The 19,856-nt window shown below is 41.1% G+C and overlaps 1 protein-coding gene across 2 annotated transcripts in view; it reads left to right on the top strand.

Moving 5' to 3' along the window:
- Positions 1 to 19,856, top strand: part of LOC122630608 (dual specificity tyrosine-phosphorylation-regulated kinase mbk-2-like) — a 123,203-nt gene that overhangs the window by 59,228 nt on the left and 44,119 nt on the right. The window contains exon 3 of one of the 2 annotated variants that reach the window (XM_043815278.1): positions 15,755 to 15,805. The exons of the other annotated variant lie outside the window; for it this stretch is intronic. Within the exon in view, the coding sequence (XP_043671213.1) occupies positions 15,755 to 15,805 (51 nt within the window). The remainder of the gene's footprint in view (positions 1 to 15,754; positions 15,806 to 19,856) is intronic. 2 annotated transcript variants of the gene reach the window in all.

Below are 19,856 nucleotides of genomic sequence, written 5' to 3'. Positions count from 1 at the left end.
CTCTCTCTCTCTCTCTCTCTCTCTCTCTCTCTCTCTCTCTCTCTCTTTATCTATTTATTTATCTATCTATCTATCTATCTCTGACCACACGTTTTCATCAACGTGAGACTCGAAGGGAGTTGATAATTTATTTTTAATGCGCTCGATATATCCACTCTTTAATGAATTGCGAGAGAAATACATTGTCGTTACCTCGCCGTTTAATGGGAAACGCGAGCGATCAGAAAAAAAAAGTAGCGTTCGTCGTGAGGCATTAGCTCAGAAATTATTCTCTTTCGAGTCGTTCATGCGCGTACACATCGCTATCGGAAAATCACCCTTCGTCGTGTAAAATGTACTCCGAGATTGCATTACGTTCGATCCTTTTGAATAAGATCACAATTTGAGTAAAGTAAAGATTACAAAATCGACGAGAAATTTAGAGAAATATTTGTTCGACAAATATGGTCTTTTTTATCAGTCGGAATCGTATCGGACGTTCTATCTACATATATTTGCAACACAAACGAGCACGAACGAAGCGAATATAAAACGTCACTCGTTATCGAAAATAACGTAGTTCTTGGTTCAGACGATTCGGAATTCATACTCGACGAGGTAAACTTTGGAGAAAAATCGAGACAAAGCGTCGCATCTATCGCAAAGTAAAAGAGCGTTCTGGTTTGGCGCGAAGAGCCGGACGATGTTACGCGAAACTCGTTTGCCGAAGCACGTATGGCACGTTCGAGGGCGTGCTGCATAAATTTTCTTATGACTGCGTTTCCGAGTCACGCACCCTTGAGCGACATACGAGCGACGCAACGAGATCGTGTCCGAGACGTATCTAACGCGCATGAAACTCCTCCTTCTTTTTTCTTCCCTTTTCTCTCTCCCTTTGCCTCTCTTTCTCTCTCTCTCTCTCTCTCTCTCTCTCTCTCTCTCTCTCTCTGTTTCTCTTTCTTCTTTATCCGCTACTTCTTCTTCTTCATCTTCATCTTCTTTTTCTTCGTCCTCGTCATCTCTGCTCAACTCGGCCAGTTCCCTTCGAGAGATACACACATACATGTCCCGTTCGCACATGAAAGACGATGCAGTATAAACCGATAAAGACCGTTTCTTTTTCTGAATCCATAGAAGTCAGCTCGTTAGAGATGATAAATGCGGTCACGCGAACTCGTTTTTCTCTTTTACGCGTCGTTCGATCGTCTCCAATCTCCCTAATAATAATCTTCGATCGTCATTAACTTTTTTAATGCGACTCGTCGTCGCATAGAACCGTCTGCGGCCATTAATCTTTAATAAATTAATTAATAGATAAAGATTCCACGAGACCTTTGAGATTTTCTTGAAATTTTAAAGAGACCTCTCGAACGAATCGAAATATACGAGGAACGAATGAAGCCGTCGGACGACGATGATTTGTATCTGGCACGACGTTGACGCATGCGAGTAACTCTAGACGCCGATCGAGACTCGCGATTTCGTTCGAACGAGAGAATAACGCGGTATAAGTTACGTTGGTCTAAAAACGGAGACGAAGAGAGAGAGAGAGAGAGAGAGAGAGAGAGAGAGAGAGAGAGAGAGAGAATATCAACGTGGCACGATGCAATCTTCATAGGATTATCGATGCAAGAGGAATCAAGCATTTTTCTTTGTCCGCATTGTTTTTTTTTTTTTTTTTCTTTACAAACACAATCGTAGAGTTTCTCGATTCACTATCGACTGATTCCTCCAAATGGTATTGGATTCTCGGAAGGGAGTGAAAGAGAGAGAGAGAGAGAGTAAAAGGGTGTAGCAACATATAGGGACATATCTCTCATCGCGAACCACACACATACGATTTGCAACATGTACATGTAGCTAAATCTACAGATGGACAGAGATAAATGGATAGATATAGATGGAGCAAGAGAGAGAGCGAGAGAGATTGGGCGTCCGTTGGCGGACATTTCGCATGTACCGGGTGTTGCGCAGATCGATAGCACGGAGCCTGTAACTCGGCGGCCGTTTCCACCAGAGAAGCCTCTTTTTCCTATCCGTGCAGCGACATATATGTCGGCAACACGTGCGAATTTGAGCCGTGTATCGCTTCGTATACGCATTAGCATGTGTGTACGTGTGTGCGTCCGTGTGTGCGTGTCTCTGCGGTACCCTTCGTTATCGGACGAATTGCCTGCGGCACGACTTTGGTCCGAAACGTCCACTCTCATATTTAGGGCGGTTCTCTACGACCAGAAGTGTCACCGTGTTCTCTTTCGCGCATGTACGCGCATAGACGGAGGGTGAAGTAAAAACAGTAAAAGAGAAAGAGAAGAGAAAAAAAATGAAAAGAGGAAAGGGAGACCGTCACGGGGCGATATCGTGACCAGGGCCAGTCTTTCAATTAGAGACTTAAGCTCTGGATTTAACGTAGCTCGAAAGAATGGTCGGGCAACGTGTATACACGTGCTTACACGCGCGTGAGAGATTTAAGTCTTTGATTTTTCTCTCTCGCTCGCACCCCTTTATATCTTCCAACCCTTCTTAGCTGTTCTGACATCGAAGACTGACGAACGCTAACTCGAAGAGGCTTCTGACGTCTATCGTACGATAGACCATATTCTAGTCCCCGAGAGCGAGTCTACTTATCGGTTTTGGATACCACGGATTTTCACGTGAAATTGGGTGAGAGGCTTTGCCTGTTTGACTATCGATAGGGAAAATTGAGATCGCTCGTGAAACGTGAGACACCACGAGTATACACGCGATCTTTCTTATCTATCTTCTTCCATCGATCTTTTTCCTTTTAAAGATAAGTTTCTCTTTCTTTTTTACTTTTTCTTTTTTCTATTTTGTTTTGTTTTTTTTTTTTGTTATTTTGTTAGATGAGGATTTTCAAAGAGAGATACCGATTGACGCTTTCATTCTAGTTCAGTGGATCAAGAGGCGAAAGACGTTTGCCTTCTTACCTTTCTCTTAAATATCATAATAACTTTGAGAGTAGTCTCGTCTTGTAAATTACAGGATGTGCGTGATCGAAAGAAACAATTCGACTCGACAAGTCCAATCCACATATCGATGCAATTTTCGAAACGCAATTTCGTTAATCATCCCCTTTCGACGATCGAGACGACGACGACGAAGGTGAAAAACTCTCGATGAATAGAAAACTCGTTTTCGTATCAGGAATATTTTTTTCTTCGTGCTGCTTATTATACCATGGTCTCTCTTTCTTTCTTCCTTGAAAAAAAAAAAGAGAAGAATTAGAAGACTAAAAAGATTCTGACCTTGGCCCGAAACTCTCGTTCCACGGATATATTTATCCAAGGAAGCGTATCTAATGTTTCGAGAGAAATGATTATTAATAGGTGGACTCTCTTCTTGGACTAGTGTTAATGTTGATTCTTGTCGTACGAGTTTTCGTAATATTTACAAAGTATTGACACCGATAGGGATAGAATTAAGGAGCTCTTATTAAGAGTGTAAGGTGTACCCTTGTAAATATTAACGATGCAACGAGGCGACTTTTTGTCTACGGCTAATTCTGTGCAAAGATAATATGGAACGTTCGTCCAAAGTAATCGAATTTATAAAGAAAAAAAAAAGATCGAAGCAAGGATGACAAAGCTTTTTTTGTCGCGTTTTACACACGGAGCCGAAAAAAATCCTATCGATTTTTTAACTTAAAATAGAATGCAAATATTATACGTTAGACGGCAAGTACGTGTCTATATGAAAACGTATCTTTGGCTGCAGTCGATCTCTTTATTTTGAACGAACGAAGAGGATTAACCAAACAGGATTTTCCGAAGCCCTCGCGTAGTTTGCGTATACCACGTGTTGCAGTCTCGTGCAGCAGGAGTATTCTTCTTTATCTTTATCTTTTTCCCTTTTTTTTTTTTTTCTTCTTTTTATCAAGAGATATTTCTACTTCGTTGCCACATGGATAGGATAGGGGCGTGCATAAATCGTAAAACTTTTGTACATCAGAATTTGTAACGAAATCGTGATCAGGAGAAAATTCGATTCGCACGAACGATCCATCGAGCCGACGTTGAAAAGAAGTTTCGTAATCGAATTTGATCGTATATCGTACGTGTAGCTGCAATCGGTGGGGACAAAAAGACACGTGCGTAAAACGCGCTACGAAATCCTGTGTGCACGTGCGAGCTGAATTACATACATCCCACGTAGAAAGTAGTCACAGTCTATGATATATTTCTAAGAGAAGATTTAATATATCAAGGTTTAAAGAAGAGAGAGAGAGAGAGAGAGAGAGAGAGAGAGAGAGAGAGAGAGAGAGAGAGAGAGAAAATTCGACGAAAGGGAACCGACATTTATTGCTTTTCATAAATATTTATGTCGGTTACTTGAGTTAGCTCGCTCGCTCGCTCGCTCACTCTCTTTCTTGACTTCGGCGGTTTTCTTTTCTTTTCTCTATTTCTCATTTTTTGTCTCCCTTGCCGTACCAAAACGCAGATTCAGCTCGCTGCACTCGCGGAATCGAGGCCATGACACGCTCCGTTATTTTTCTAGTACCGTTCCTTACGTATATATATACATAGTTATGCAGCACGAACGGGATATCGCAGAACGAATGAGATTTTTAAGGAGTCTTATATCGACGTAACGTGAATTTTAATATCGAAGGAACCTCCGTCGTTCGGAATAATCTTTTTCCTTCGGGCGAGGCGGGGCGGTTTCGTTAGTTATAACGCGCTTACGACGTTAGCTCGAATTCGATGCGAAATTATTTGCGGGAGCTACTATTCTAATCAAATATTTTTCAACGACAAACACCGTCGACCGCGATAAGCCTCGAAGCTTTGTCTTCGATCGCAGTTAGCATAAAACGTATTCGAGAATGCTTAATACCTCTATTACACGGTCGAACGGAAAATTACAAGCCACGAAACGGCTAAGCGAGCGAATTCTCCTAAGTCGTGCGGGCGTTCTTGAACGATGCTCTTCCTGACTTCTCTCTTATTCTACTTAAAGATACTGCGCAGCAGTAGGTAGGTAAGTACGTATGCGTTCGCATAATCTTGCTTACAGGCAACTCTTTCGCGAGATACTTTCCATATAAACGATACTATCAAACCCGTATCTACGTCAGAAAAGTATCATGACATCCGGAAAGTTCCTTTTAAGAAATCCACGTACTTTAGGAGGGACGTCGAGCGAGATCGTCTCGATCGTATTATCGTTTCAAAATCCCGTAAACGTAGATATTTATTTTACGTTAAAATCAAAAGATCCGAACGAAGAGGGACTACTACCATACGACGCGAACGCCATTGAGAGCGGTCGCCTCCAAGGCCAACGCTTTCCAAAGGTGGTCCAGTTAGCAGCTTGGTAACAAAGATCTCTCCTATTCGAGAGTACGATAGCTCCTCCGTCTAATTTTCTATCGGAAACAAAACTGTTCTACACTTGACCGTTTTTCTCCCGTTCGAAAGATATTACATAACGCTGTCAAATTAAAAATGAGATTCGTTACGAGTATGGAAACGCGTTCTCTCCTGGCTTTCATATTCATATCGCATTCCGCTTTCACAGAAGAAAACGCGTTCGAACTGACCGCCAAAGAATAAAATGGATGCCCGAGAAGAGCCGTTGGTCGGAAACAGACGAAAAGGAAACAATAGGATTCCAGCAGCGTTTCGATTAGAAATTATAATACGCTTACGCTTCCGCGGGAGTTCGTGCGTATGTTTGCCCTGTGTAGTTTGCATGTATGTATGCGTGTGTGTGATCTGTATGTGTGTGTATGTGTGTGTGTATGCGTGAGGTCGGTCCGACGGCGAACATAATATTTGACCGAGGCAAGCACGCACGACGAGCCGTGTACGAGAAGCGACTTCGTTTCGTTTCTACATCCGGCCGATCAGTGCCTGTCCGACCATCCTTACCGAAGGACGCGCGAGTGAATTTTTACGGTCGCGGAAAAAATAAAACAAAAAAAAAAGAACGTCCGTTTTCTTTCTCAAAAGTTATTCTTAATACTTACTCGCATATATTCTTCGTCTTCTGTTTTGTCGTCTCTGCTTACGCCTCGATTGCTATCGCAAGTGTGGAATAGCGTCTAAGACGTAAAGCCTCGTACGTGTCTTATCGATCCAGCCTCGATCTTTCTTGTAAGCACCATTTTTCCTCGAGTCTTTTGGAAAATATCGTCTCGATTCTTTTCTTTTTTTTTTTTTTCCTTTTTTTTTCTATTTTAGGAACGAGCGTAAATCGATGAATCCAGTAGTGGATGCCCTTCCGACGTGATCGGATAGTCAAAGGTCGGTGACGTTCATCGATCGAAAAGATCCTTTCGAGAGTTCCAAGATATATCTGTTTTAAAACAAAATTCTTTACCCGGCGAATAATTGTCTTATCGTTCTTCTGTAGAAAATCTTGCTTTATTAAATATTCGCGACGTTATTAATTGTGACGTAATAAACGCGCAAAAGAAATACTTCGAACGAGCGGATTCAAGAAAGTACTCTCTTATTTCCGAAAGGATCAACAACGGACTCGAACGAGCAGCGAGGGCACTCGTAAAAGTTATTAGCGCCGTTCTTATAAATTAGGATTTATCCGGTATTATCGTGGCCTCGAGCCAATGCAGTTGTAGCTCGCGAAAACCGATTACCGTGTTTTACTTCTTAACTTTCGTTACTCCGCTCGCTCGTAAAAATTTGAAAAAGATTACCGGAAGGGCGTAACTTCTCTTTTAAATTCATTCAGCAAACAAAAAGACGCGTCTCTATTATTCGCTTTTGATTTTTTTGTAGAAAAAGCAACGTTCCTGTATTAATTATTTGTAAATGCACGTCTTTCTTAGAATTTTGATGGAAGTCGTTCCATGTTTTCTTATGCGAAATTCATTCGTTTACTTTTCTGACGGACGCCAATTTTCGTAGATTAAAATTCATTGGTAATCTCGTTAAAAGAGAGAGAGAGAGAGAGAGAGAGAGAGAGAGAGAGAGAGACGAAGAAGTTATTTCAAAATAGTCTTTTGGAATTACAATATCATCTGTCAAGCTACAAGTTCGCTAAAAGTTTAATGATCTACGAACAATATCCGTTGGTGATCGTAAACAAGAATATAGAAGGAGAAAAGAAAAAAAAAAATTTGCGATTGTCGAAAAAGATCCATTAATCAAACTCCATTCCCACTTTATCTTATATTTTGCCGTAAGACAGGGACATCGTCGCTTTCAGATTATCCATTGCGATATTGGATTATGGTGGAAGTAAGACGACTATACTGGCGCTGTACCGTAGTTTAATTTAATATACGTGCGGGAGGCTCTTCCGTGAAATCGGGACGACTCAGTGCTCACTCGGCCTTCCGATCGCGTAGAGATCGTTCGTCCGTCACCGCGGAAGAGCTTCTGTCCTAAACAACGCGACGGTGATCTCTCACTTTTCTCTCTCTCTCTCTCTCTCTCTCTCTCTCTTTCTCTCGTTAAATCGTTTCAATATGTTCTCTTCTTTTTTTTAACATTTCGCTTTTCGGAAATGAGCGACAATTTTTCTACCTCGTGTCCGATCAACTTTTACGTTCAGTGCGAATATCTTTTCTCGATAATATTCGAGAAACGAATAACTAGTGACTAAGTAAGGTGCGAGTTTTATTTATTCGAGGCTGCGATCGTTAATTCCACGTGATTACAACGTATACCAACTGGATTTCGAAACGTTCTTTTGTTTTTCATCCAAGGAATGACAACGTGCTCCCTGATGCCGGTCTCTCTGCAAGATATTCTGGTAAATATCAAGAAAAATCGTTGAGTCGAGAATAACGATTTGAAATTAACTGAAAGCGAAAGCTGTACAATTTTCCGTTCGAATGGGAACGGAACGTGCGCGTATTCCGTGCGAGATCAGAAATCATATGATTCACGTTACTTTTACTATTGACTCATGTTCTTCATGATCTCACCGGCTTCTGCTACATTGTTCACTGGCGAACCCGAGGATAATATAAGACGATCATCGTTCCTCATCTTATCACGTACGATCGAATAAACGATTCCTCCACGTCGATAAATAAACCATTCTATTGATTTTGTTGCAACGAGATGAATCGTCGTTTAACGAGTGAAACGCACGCGTCTCGTAACTTTCCGTTCGAATCGTTAGCTTTCCCATGGCTACGCAGGGATATAGATGTTTTAATAATCAATATTTTACCAGCTAAATTTGCAACCAAGAGTATAAATATCAAAGACCCCTGGATGTCTCGCGTATCCCTTGCTAACGTTACGAGTCAAATTTACGATTATGGACCGCGCACGTAGAGACGCTCGAAAGAAACTTCGTTATCTTTTCGAGCTAATTAAATGGACAAGAGAAAAAAATTTATAAATAAACGGACACGGAATAAATGGGGAGGTGGGGAGAAAAAAATTTACGATCGATTATTATCGCTCGTGTAAAGATTCCAAGGAGCTTTAGAATTTAAGGAAGATAAGCAAAGAAGCATTCGATAAGAAGGAACTCGTGCGGTTATATTACACCGGTACGTGCCATTGTTCCATATGCGGAGTTACTTGCTAATTAATATCACCGTTTAAGGAGACCCTGGAAATGGGAGAAAAATTCTAGTAATCCTGTTCGAACTTTGGAATCTGCGTCTTATTGCTAACCGTTACGACCACCTAGTACCGGTTTTAAGTCCACGAGAGAGAAAAAAAAACGGAGAAGAACAAAGCAAAGGAGTTTGTTTTCGTGACAAAGAGGAAAAAAATACAAACCGAGAGACCGAGAGAGACTTTTTTATACAGAGAGGATAACAAAGATACGAAGTGAACGTTTTTCGTGCGTACGCGAAACGGTCGAACGGAATGCAAGGAGGAACAAACGATTGAGAGAGAATTTTTATATTTTTAGATTAGAAGATCCATGTAGCTACGGATACGCGAGAAGAGCTGCTCGATCTCCCGCGCTTACTCATTGGAAAAATCCTGCATACGAATGAATTCATTCGAGCGATAATTTCATTAAAAATTTTCCGGATCATTATCCATGACACTTGGTAATTTCCATATCGCTGTCCATATTTATCGACGATTTTTATTTCTACGTTTTCTACGCTTCTACTTACATAGTTAATCGTTTAATTACACTTGCTGGATGTCGTATAAGAAAGAGAAAGACGGCCGCCCGATAGAATTATAATAAAATTGTTTCGTTATAAATCGCGTTTGATCTTTTCGATAAAGCGAAACGATATTGGATCTCTGCCCGTGAATTCTCTTTCGATTCGCATTCCACCGACGATACTTATTTCACTTTCGAGAACATTTTTCCCTCTCTCTCTTTCTCTCTTACTTCAACCTTGATATCATCGACCATGGTTACAATCGAAAAGATCTTATCGATCCGAGCGAATACACGGTGTAAAGGTAGTGTACGCCGATGTAAGGAGTTTTAAGTGTACAATGCGATTTGACATGGAGAGAGAAAGAGAAAGAGAAAGAAAGAAAGGGAGCGAAAGCCACATGGCCGTGGAATACACGTGTTTCGAAACGGCAATATGGTTTCGCGGTTAAAACTATTAGATCGTGTCAGACCACTCGATGCAAACGAGACCTTCCAAGAGATACCAGACGAGGTCCCACCGTGGTTAATTCTATTATACTTGCCTGTTCTATAGGAGATCCGCTGGTCTATAGGAGTTCCCTTTTTCGAGTCTACGGAAGCAACTTTAAAAAAAATTATTAGAAAAAGGAGCAAAAAGGTATTGGAAATACATTTAGATTTTCTCGTTAATCGACGAAATTGGAAATTTCAATATCACTTCGCATCATATTTTAATTTCTTAATCCGATTTTCTAATTAACGTGAAAATAGACCGAAAGAGAGGAAGAGAGAGAGAGATGGGTGGGGGGAGAGGGAGAGAAGGAGAAAGAGAGAAAGAAGAGGAAAAGAGAGGAAAAGAAACGAAAAAGGACGTGGGCGATATACACATGATCTCGCGAGGACGGTGCTGCGCATGCACTTTATTGCAGTTTTATCGACCGGCCGCTGTCACGTTCCGAGGACCGTTATCTCAACGCCGTTGCCGCCACCACCCGGTAAAAACGAAGCTGCACTGCGCGAGCGTGGTAGAAAACAATGGGAAAAAAGAAGAAAGAAAACGGGAAGAAAAAAGAAAGAAGAACTGGAAACGGAATGGCATTTCTTTTTTCCCCTTTCTTTTCTTTTTTTGTTTTCTTTTTTCTTTTTGTTTTTACGAAGCACGTGCACTCCATTGCGAAGTATCGATAAAGTCTTAATATTGCTCGAAGCTCTCGGCGTTGTAGATACCCGCAATTTGAGGAAATCTCGTTTCCCGCCCTCGACTACATTTTTCTGAGCTTTCTCGAGATGCAAATTTTCTTTTTCTTCCCTTCCTATTTTTTTTCCATTTCTCTCGTTTCCCTTTACGAACGATCCTTCTTCGTGCATCGATTCTACCGTACGAGTATCGCTTCGTATCGTCCGTAGTTCGTGCACTTTGCAGCGATTACTTGAAAACGATATCGTCTCACGTTTCATCCTCGAACCTCTCTCTCTCTCTCTCTCTCTCTCTCTCTTATGTTAACTCGCGTAAGTACTTTCGCTCTCTTTTTATCTTTCTCCTACGGGGATCATCGACGAGTGTTTTCTTTCCGTAAAAATATACGGTAGCTAACCTATCTATCTCGATGTGTCTAATCCACCCTCCTTTTCTCTCTTTTTCTTTCTTTTTCCACGTTAATCTCGAGTTCGATCTTCTTTTCTCTATTTTGCACTTCCAATGTCCTTTATCCCTTTTTATATCGAACGAACGTGTCGACGACGATCGTTTTATCTTTTTCCTTTTAACGCGAGATTTCATTCGTAAAAATAAGAGAAAAAAGGAAAAAGAAAAGAAAAGAAAAGAAATTCGTTCCTCTTTCTTCTTCTTCTTCTTCTTCTTCTTCTTCTTCTCTACGTTTCTCTCGTAGATCTTCGAAACGTCGTTAGACGAATTTCTAAAGAAGGCAGTTCAGACGATTACGACGACGTCTAGGATTTTATTGTTCCGTCGATTATGCCAGCTAGTCCGGCATTGCCTCGTAACAATGGCCTTTGCTCGTTTAAATTTGAAAGAACGAGTAGGAGAAAGAGAGAGCTAGAGGGACGTAGGGGCGCGAGAGGAGAGGGATGGTCTTATCGTATGTCCGCAAGCTAGAACGAATTCTCTCGCGTTTCTCGGCAGCCGTGCGATTTTCGGCTCTGTTCGCCGGTAACCCGAGGTATTTTCGTTTCTGGCACGTTGCTGAGGCCTACATTAATGTCGGGTTGGCTTGTGCACTTAACCATCTCGTTATGCAACTTACGAGCCTAGCTGGTCTCTTCTTTCCTTTACTCCCAAATTAAAGATACGTTAAATGGTTCCGTCAACGACGACGACAACGACGACGAGGATAGGAATGTCTATCGATTTTAAAATACCAAACATCTTCCTCCGACTCTTCGCATACTCGAGTATTTCAGGATCTTTCTCAGATTTCTACTGGAGGATTCGATGTAAGAAAAATTGGAAAAAAAGAAAAGAAAAAAGAAGGATAAACGCAGCTCTCTCTCTTTCACGCTTTATCGTTTATTATCTCGAATCATCTTTTATGATTTAGGAACGTCGACGATCAGATTCATTTTATTAGGGATAATCGAAATGAAAATAATTTCTTCGTTGATCCGATTTTATGCTCGAGTTCTTGTAAACTCGTAAGGAGCCAGTTGATCGCGATCATCCGCAAATAAACGAGCCAAAGTGTGTACGGAAGCATCGTCGTCGTTGTCGTCATCGACGGTCGTATAGCGTTCAAACTAAACGATTGCATAATCGTGCGTGCCCCTTCTCGCGAGAATGCGTGAACGTCGCTACCGTTTTTCGCTTGGCTCCGCGCGAAACGCGAGAAGAAGAAGAAGGAGAAGAGGATGAGGAGGAAGAGGAAGAGGAAGGAAGAGAAGAAGAAGAAGAAGAAGAAAGAGCACCAGCAGCAGCAGCCAGAAGGACGACAAAGTTTCGAGACTGCATCGCGGCCACGTCGAATGAGTTACGAGAGAAAGAGAGAGAGAGAGAGAGAGAGAGAGAGAGAGACAAAGAGAGACAGATAGAAAGAAGGTTCACGCGTCGGGAAACAAAGGAACGATTACGTAAGCCTTTTGTGCGTCGATCAGCTGTTCCATCGGAAAGAAAACACGCTTCGTACGTGTGCGTATACATAGGGTGTTCATAAATCATTCGGTCATATTTTGTTATTCTCGAATCGAGAAAATCTTAGAAACATGTGTTTTCCACAGTGTTTTATTTAACGGTTATGAAATAATTATTATTCAGCGCGTGTGATATTGTTATCGCATTGATAATGCCAATGACTCGAAACAACCGACTGACAATTATCGTTTGTGCGTTCTCTCTTTCTTTTTTTAAACTCTTTTATAATTTTACGACGAAACGTTTGGCCTGCGCAATTTTTTAAATCACGGCAACGATCGATAAAATCGATAATCCATGAAACGTACCGTATCCGCCACGGCCACCACGGTTGACCGTTAATTAACGCGTAAATAATGCACTTGGTTCGGGCCAGGGAAGAAATCGAGGAGAGAAAGGAAAAAGAGGAGATCGAGTCTAATAATCGTGCGTCGACCGTGAAAGGAGACGCTTGGATGACAAGTTGCTCCTCTGTTTCTCCTTTTCTTTTTTCCTTCCTCGTAATTTTTTACTTCCCTTTCTCTCTTCTCCCGACTTCTATCTCTTTCTCTCTTCTAAATCTCTCTCACGGCTTCTCACACTTTTTATTGGCCCGATAATTAGCGGATAGCCATGAATCGTGTAGCGTAACGTATCGATACATAAATCATAGCTCAGAAAGAAAGAGGAGATAAGAGAAATGAATCGATTCTCCTGGTGCAAGTGTGTAGCCTCGGAAATGTTCAGACGATCGTAAATTACGTCTTTTTTCTTCTTTTTCTTTTTAAGAGAGAGAGAGAGAGAGAGAGAGAGAGAGAGAGAGAGAGATAGAGGAAAGAAGAAAAGTAATCGAATCGGATTTAATACGAATTATTCGTTGATGTTAAATTAGCTGGTTATAACGAATCAATCTTGTAAATAGAAAGAAACCTTTCGATTCGACGCGAAAGTGCCGGAGAACGACGACGCTCGTTCTCGTTACGAGGAATTGTTCGCGTGGGTTTGTTTTGCAAACATCATATTCCTAGAAAGAGGCCAGATGAAGTTCTTAGTGAAATATTATGAATTTCTGACCGTCAACTTTGCTACGGTGAGAGACTTTTAAAAATACGTAATAATTGATACCTCGAACAATGGACATCTTGTTAGGAGTAATCTTTATTATTGTACGAGAGCGTTTTCTCAGAAAACCGATCGAAAGTGCAATGAATTCGAACAGAGTGTTTTCGTAAGAGAAGATATATTTGTATGGGAGTAAATCGAGTAAGATGCTAAAACGAGAGAGAAAGTGAGCGAATCGCGGTGACACGTTTTCTTCGCGATCTTCGCGAAGTATATATATATATATATATGTATGTATATATATATATATATATATATATATATATACATACACACACACACAGCACGCATATGTACACGCGTTTAACTCCGTAAAACGTTTTGAAAAATGTATATTATTAATTAAGCGAATTAAAGTAGTTTCGTCAGACAGATGGACAGTTTAGGCTTTATCGGGATCGAGTGCGTAAGAGAAACGTTTATCGCTCGCTATGATAACGATGCATCCGCAAAATCCTACGACCTTTCAGATACGAACTATGAAAGAATCGCATTATGCGCATTCCGTCGTTCGAACGGCCAAGATTCGCCCGCATCTGCCGGTGACACTATCGCGCGTGCATTTATCACGGCGCATTTTTGTCTCTCGAGCGAATTCATTCGCCTCGTATAATGATTCGTTTTTCGCTGAACGAATGAACGAGCGAATCAGCGATTGCGCGTTAAAAACGATGCCGATTTTTCGAAACGTTATCGGAGTCGTGAAATTCTCCACGATCGCTTCGGACGAATCTCGATTTAATACGCGCAACGAAACTTTCCGAGTTAACGCGATGATCCTCGCTCGAGCGATTGACTTTTTTCAAGAAATTTTTTACAACATTTAAAGGTCGTGCGAACTCGACTTTTTATATCGAAAGATCGAGCGAGCTGTTAAGGACGAGTTAGGATTTAATTATGAAAGTGGACCGAAAGGATTCGCAAGGCTCTTTTTTACGACCTACGAAAAAAGAAAAAAGCTGTTGCGTCGATACTTTCGATTACTTACGTGAAAGAGAAATACGGAGATCGATGAAAAAATTAATAAAAAAAGTGACTACGAATAATAACTCTCAGTCGCTTCGTTAGCAACTCCCGGAATGACTAAGCGATCGCTAAGTAATTACGTTCTACGTTCAATCGCGCAACAAGAAATCGTGTCTTCTTTGACGCGCATTATTATTAGCTTTGCAAATATAATTCGCGCGTCGAATCGGCGACGTTTCCGCTTATACACTGCGTAGCTCTCCCTGCGTTCTTGTTATCGTTACAAATTCCGTTTTTCCCCGTTCTTCGAAGAACTTTCATCCGACGATCGAAATAAACAAAACGAGCGGACGTCGACGACACGGAGCAAATGAGTCGTCGAATTTTCCATATTTTCTAAAGGCTTCTCGATCACGTTTCAACGTGATCAGTCTGTGACTGACAGCGATAACCGTAAATCAAACCGAGCGTATATCGTGATTTCGAAGCTCTTTCATGGTCATTGTTAATGGAACGATTTGACGTCCTTCTTTTCACGCGCGACAACTTTGTTCGAATATCGAAAACGAATTAAATAGCGTAACGTTATGGCGTTTGTATCTAAACTTGGTTTATATCATTGAAACGATTTCAAGCGAATCTTTTTTATTCGCGACAACGATCGAAGAAACGGACCGTGCGTGAATGCTCCCTCTCGTTTCCAAAAAAGTGGTCCTCTGACGAAACGATATAAAATATGACGTAATCACCGGCTCCTCTCGAAAGTTAATGCGAGAAGATTACAGCAAACGTGGATCCAGTTTCACGCTCGTTCTTCGTTTTCACTGGACGATTCCACTTTCGAACTCGACGACTCGCTCGTGTCTCGTAGCAAATCTTTCATCGCGATTTTGCCTCGCTAATTGGACGAGTGGTTAGATAAAGAAGAAAGAGGGAGAAAGGGAGAAAAGAAGAGAGAGAGAGAGAGAGAGAAAGAGAGACGCATGTTCTTATTATATTGTCTTGATAAAGGAAAGCTTTCGCTATTCTTATTATTATTTTTTCGATGAATAGTATAATCATTTCAAAGAGAAAAGGATTCTGACCCTCGTTTTAGAAAGTTTTTATTGTTTTTTATCTCATCGTCTCCTCCATTTCCACTGTTCCCTCCCTCCCTCTCTCTCTCTCTCTCTTTCTCTCTCGCATTCCGTGTCAATTTATTACTTTCGCGAGCTGCAACTTTTGCCGCACGACTTAATTCCGGCCGTAACAAAGTCACAAAGGACGACGGGAAACCACAAAGAGCCAATGAACTTTATTAGAACGTTGCAAAGTGCAGTGGCACTGCCGGTCAATTTATCAGTCGTCGTCGTCGTCGTCGTCGTCGTCGTCGTACCGACTTGTGTCCGATCTTGAAGGAAGGATGAGAGAAATTTAAATAAGAAAATCATTTTGAAGAAGAAACTCTTAATCGTATCTTCCAGTATAATACTTTGTATTAATTGAACCGTTCGTTTTGTTTTTCAGGTGAGTAGGAGATCGAAAGAACGCGCGTCTCTCTACGAAGAGAAGGGGAGGGTGAGTTAATTTCCCGTTGAAAGCTTAGTGCCATTAGAGTCTCCCAACCATTCTCGTCGTTTAGTATAGTCCTTTTGAACGTTAGCACGCATCACGAGTCGCTCTTGTAGAAAATAATGCTCCGCTCTCCTCGTTAAGAGACATTTTATCGACACCGTATCGAAAACCATAGCGACGGGCCCGATCGAAGACGAATCGATTATGGAAACAAGTGGGTCAGAAAAGTCCATGGACAATTTGACGAGTGAATCAGGTGCTCTCACCGAATAGCGTAACCGTGAACGTTTTCGAACGGTAGTAAATCGTAGCCGAACTCTCGATACTTCGGATTCTCTCGTTCGGTCGATCTATTTGATTTCACCGACTCACGCTGTTCGCGTTTATAACGTTAAACGCTTTCTTCTTTGCCTTCTGGCACAATCGTTTTCGTGAATTTGTTCTCTTTATCGAAACGACGATTAAAACGATTTTCCGCTTGTCTCTTACGCGTCGCATACGTATTATATCATTTAATTTTCTAAAGGTACTACGTAACCGCAATGCCGTAACTTTTATTCGTTTCTAATAAGACAAATGTATATTTGATCGCGAACAAACATTTACATAGATTCTTAAGCAAAATATTTTTCTTCGATCGGCTGGTAGAGTTCGCGAAATTTTTTTGGCACATCGGCAGATCGGACAGATAACGAATTCGTTCTTCTAATGGTCTTCCGTTGTCTCCCGTAACTATCGTCGATGGATAATTCCTTAAAAGACAAACGTTTCACTGTAGAACACGGTTCCTTACTTTCTTCCCAATGATTATCGTACCTACTGATTTTACGTTGCTTTTTACAGCCACGCAAGCGCGCATACGCATGAATCATTAAAATCGATCGATAAAGCAAATAACGAGCACCGGCTCTTCGAATGAATATTAATTATCTTCGAAGAGCGTTATTCGATCGATGAGAGAGAAAGAGAGAGAGAGAGAGAGAGGGAGAGGGAGAGAAATAAAGAAAGAGAAAAAATTCTTCGGAATCCTTACGTGCCTGAAATAGAAAACGAACGGTTCGTTAAAGGCAGGTCGTTGTACGAAGGAATCACGCCGGCATTAGTCTTACGAATGCAAATTAATTAACGTCCTCGAGCAGACAGTCCGAGACAGTAAGATACTGCTAAGCAGGAAGTATATCCCGTCTATCTCTATAATTTAGGAGAAGCGGCTAATGAGCTATTAACACCGAGAAACCGTGGCTGTGATTCGACGTCCAAAATAATTTTGTTTAATCAAATTAACTAATTCGCGTAACATCGTTTTCTACGATCCGCTAATCCACTTTCGTAGTTCCCAACTGACCGTTGTTTCATAATTTATCCAAACGTTATCTTATAATTTTTGTCCTTTCTCTCTTTTTTAATTAATACGCAAGGAATTACGTTGATTAAGAAGAATATACAGTTTTCAAGCAATTCAACTTGATATTCGCGTTAATTAGACTTATACCCCGTTGAATTGCGTGGCCTTGAGGATAATGGAATTTACAAGTTCGAGCCGTATCACGTTGCAGAGGAAATCCCTCGTGAGCGAGTTCGTATACTTGCGTCTCTCTCCCCCCTCCCTCCCTCCAGCTCCCTCCTCTCTCTCTCTCTCTCTCTCTCTCTCTCTCTCTCTCTCTCTGCGTATATCGGGGCTATCGTTTCTATTAAATTTAGTTGTATTAAAGACTAATTTCGTATTCAAGTGCGTAACGTTGAGGCTCATTAAGCTTAACAATTATAAGCGCTTCGAGAGATATTCTTTAAGTAAGTATACAAATACGTCAGTCGCTTGGTTCGCTACGCTTCTTTATCGTTTGCAATCGAAGTTTAAATAGAAACGGATAGAGGCGTAAATGTCTCTTTAAAATATGAACGTCTATTTTTATGCAAGTTTCTACTTGAACGCATCCAATAAGGAGAAGTAATTGAAAGGAGCCAGGTAAATTCGATGAGTCAGAGTATACGCCGAGTAAAGGAGAGACGCAAAGGACGCAAATCGCGTTACGTTATAAACGGATGATAGAAGGGAAGCTGCGACGGAGCGTAGGTAGCGGAGATGCACGAATCTAATGCGAGTGGGCGGGCACGCTTTTGTGCGTGGAAACTGCAGAGGTCGTTCGCAAATGAAAATGTATGTGGGTAGTAATCGGTGAACGCGCTGAAAACAATGCTTCGGCGCGATGTCCCATCGTTGATGACGATAATGACGACGATAATGACGCCGACGATTCCCCATTAATCGTTCCAAGTATCTGTCTCGTTCTTCGAGAGGATCGTATTTTCTTCTTGATTAAAGGGATTATCATATAAATTTGTTTTCGTCTTCGATGATAAAAATCCTTTTAACGCGATCGATAAAAGTTTGACAAATGTTTTACAAATGCATTTTTGCGCCCTTAAAAAAAATATTCGAGGCAACATTTTTATTCGAGAAAAATCAAATGTCAGAGGTAACAACGAGAAGAACGTTTTCCTCGCTGTGGAAAATTGGGGTCGAATCACGGCGCTCGACCATGCGAAAGCTCTCGTTTACTTTGGATTTATTCCTTTTAAACGATGATATATTTACGTACCTGCGTTGCGTACCTAAGGGTTCTTAAGGTTACAACTTCGTTTTGCAAGAGATTCGCACAGGTATACATACGCTACGGACGTATCGCTTTTTTTCTTCCTTGCAAAAAATATTTCCAAGGGATCTGTCGAGAAGGTTAAACGATTCAAAATTTGCGATCGATAGAATGGTAGTCTTTGACGTTTATCGAGTTGAGAACCTACACTTTTCTTTCGAGTGGGCGTTAAATGTGTTTACCTGCGAGATTCAGTGATGAGAATACGTACATGCATTCGTGCATCGTTCCAACGCTCGTTGTGTGAGTATTTCTCTCTCTCTCTCTCTTTCGCTCTTTTTTCTTGCGCTAAAATATCGAGCTTCCGTACATTGCGTGAAAAGCAATCCCTCGTTTAAATTACATCGAAAAGGTCGTCCCATTATCCCTTTTTATTCCACTCCCACTTGAATTTTTTCTCTTTAAAAAATCTTTGACTTTTTTGTCACGTCGTTGTTTTTGTCGCACTATATTTTTCTTTCGCCTCGCTCGACTTTGCTGTCGCACAACGGTAATTTCGTTCTTTCGATTAAATTATTAATGGATATTGATATATCGAGGCAATTTGTAAATCGAGCAATGAAACGATGTAACGGCGCAAGTTATCCATTATATAGATTACGAATGTAATTTTCAACTGGTACGATATCGATCGATTCAATTGCCTTTTCAATTACAAGAAATTATTTCCGATTAGTACCGATAAAATCGATCGGAGAGAAATGCTCGAATAAATTATCGATAATAATTCAACGAAAGGGAATGTTTCCACGAAAGAAAAGAAGAAGGAAGAAAAAAGTTACGGGAAAAGAAAATTATAATTTCCACCCTTTGAACGCCCACTGCTGTTTAAAGACTTGTCGATACCACGCCCCCGTTCAACAAAGTGTGTTAAATTCATTCCTTGGAGATTTAAACTCGTAACGAAGTTGTTTTTAACACGCGCCAAGATCGAGAGCGTGTGAACCGTATAGACTTGACATATACGAAGATGTATAGATAGAAAAACACACTGTTGTACCCGCGATGTGTTAGTCGATTCATTCATAAAACTGGACTTTCCGAAGCACCTACACTTCTCTTACCTGGTAACTATGACGACTCGTATTTTCATTCATGCTGTCATACGCGCGTTACGCTACGAGAAATGGAAGGGAGAGAGAGAGAGAGAGAGAGAGAGACAGAGACACGTATTTAATCGCACGTGAGTCACTACTAGACGAAAGGTACTGTTGAGCAAACGAAGAAGATCGCTGTCAACCGTTATTAACTACGGATATAAATCGTATCTCGTTACGTAAAGAATAACACGTTGCACGGACGGACAGAAACGTGACGTTGACCGACGTGTACACTCGTCTTTTCCACGAGAGATAAGAAACACGGTATGCAACGTGGTCCGAACGAATCGATTTCGAGAA

Source organism: Vespula pensylvanica, chromosome 7, assembly GCF_014466175.1.
Source record: "Vespula pensylvanica isolate Volc-1 chromosome 7, ASM1446617v1, whole genome shotgun sequence".
Lineage (NCBI taxonomy): Eukaryota > Metazoa > Arthropoda > Insecta > Hymenoptera > Vespidae > Vespula > Vespula pensylvanica.
Note: the sequence above shows the minus strand (reverse complement) of the source record. Positions and strands in the feature narration are given on the sequence as shown.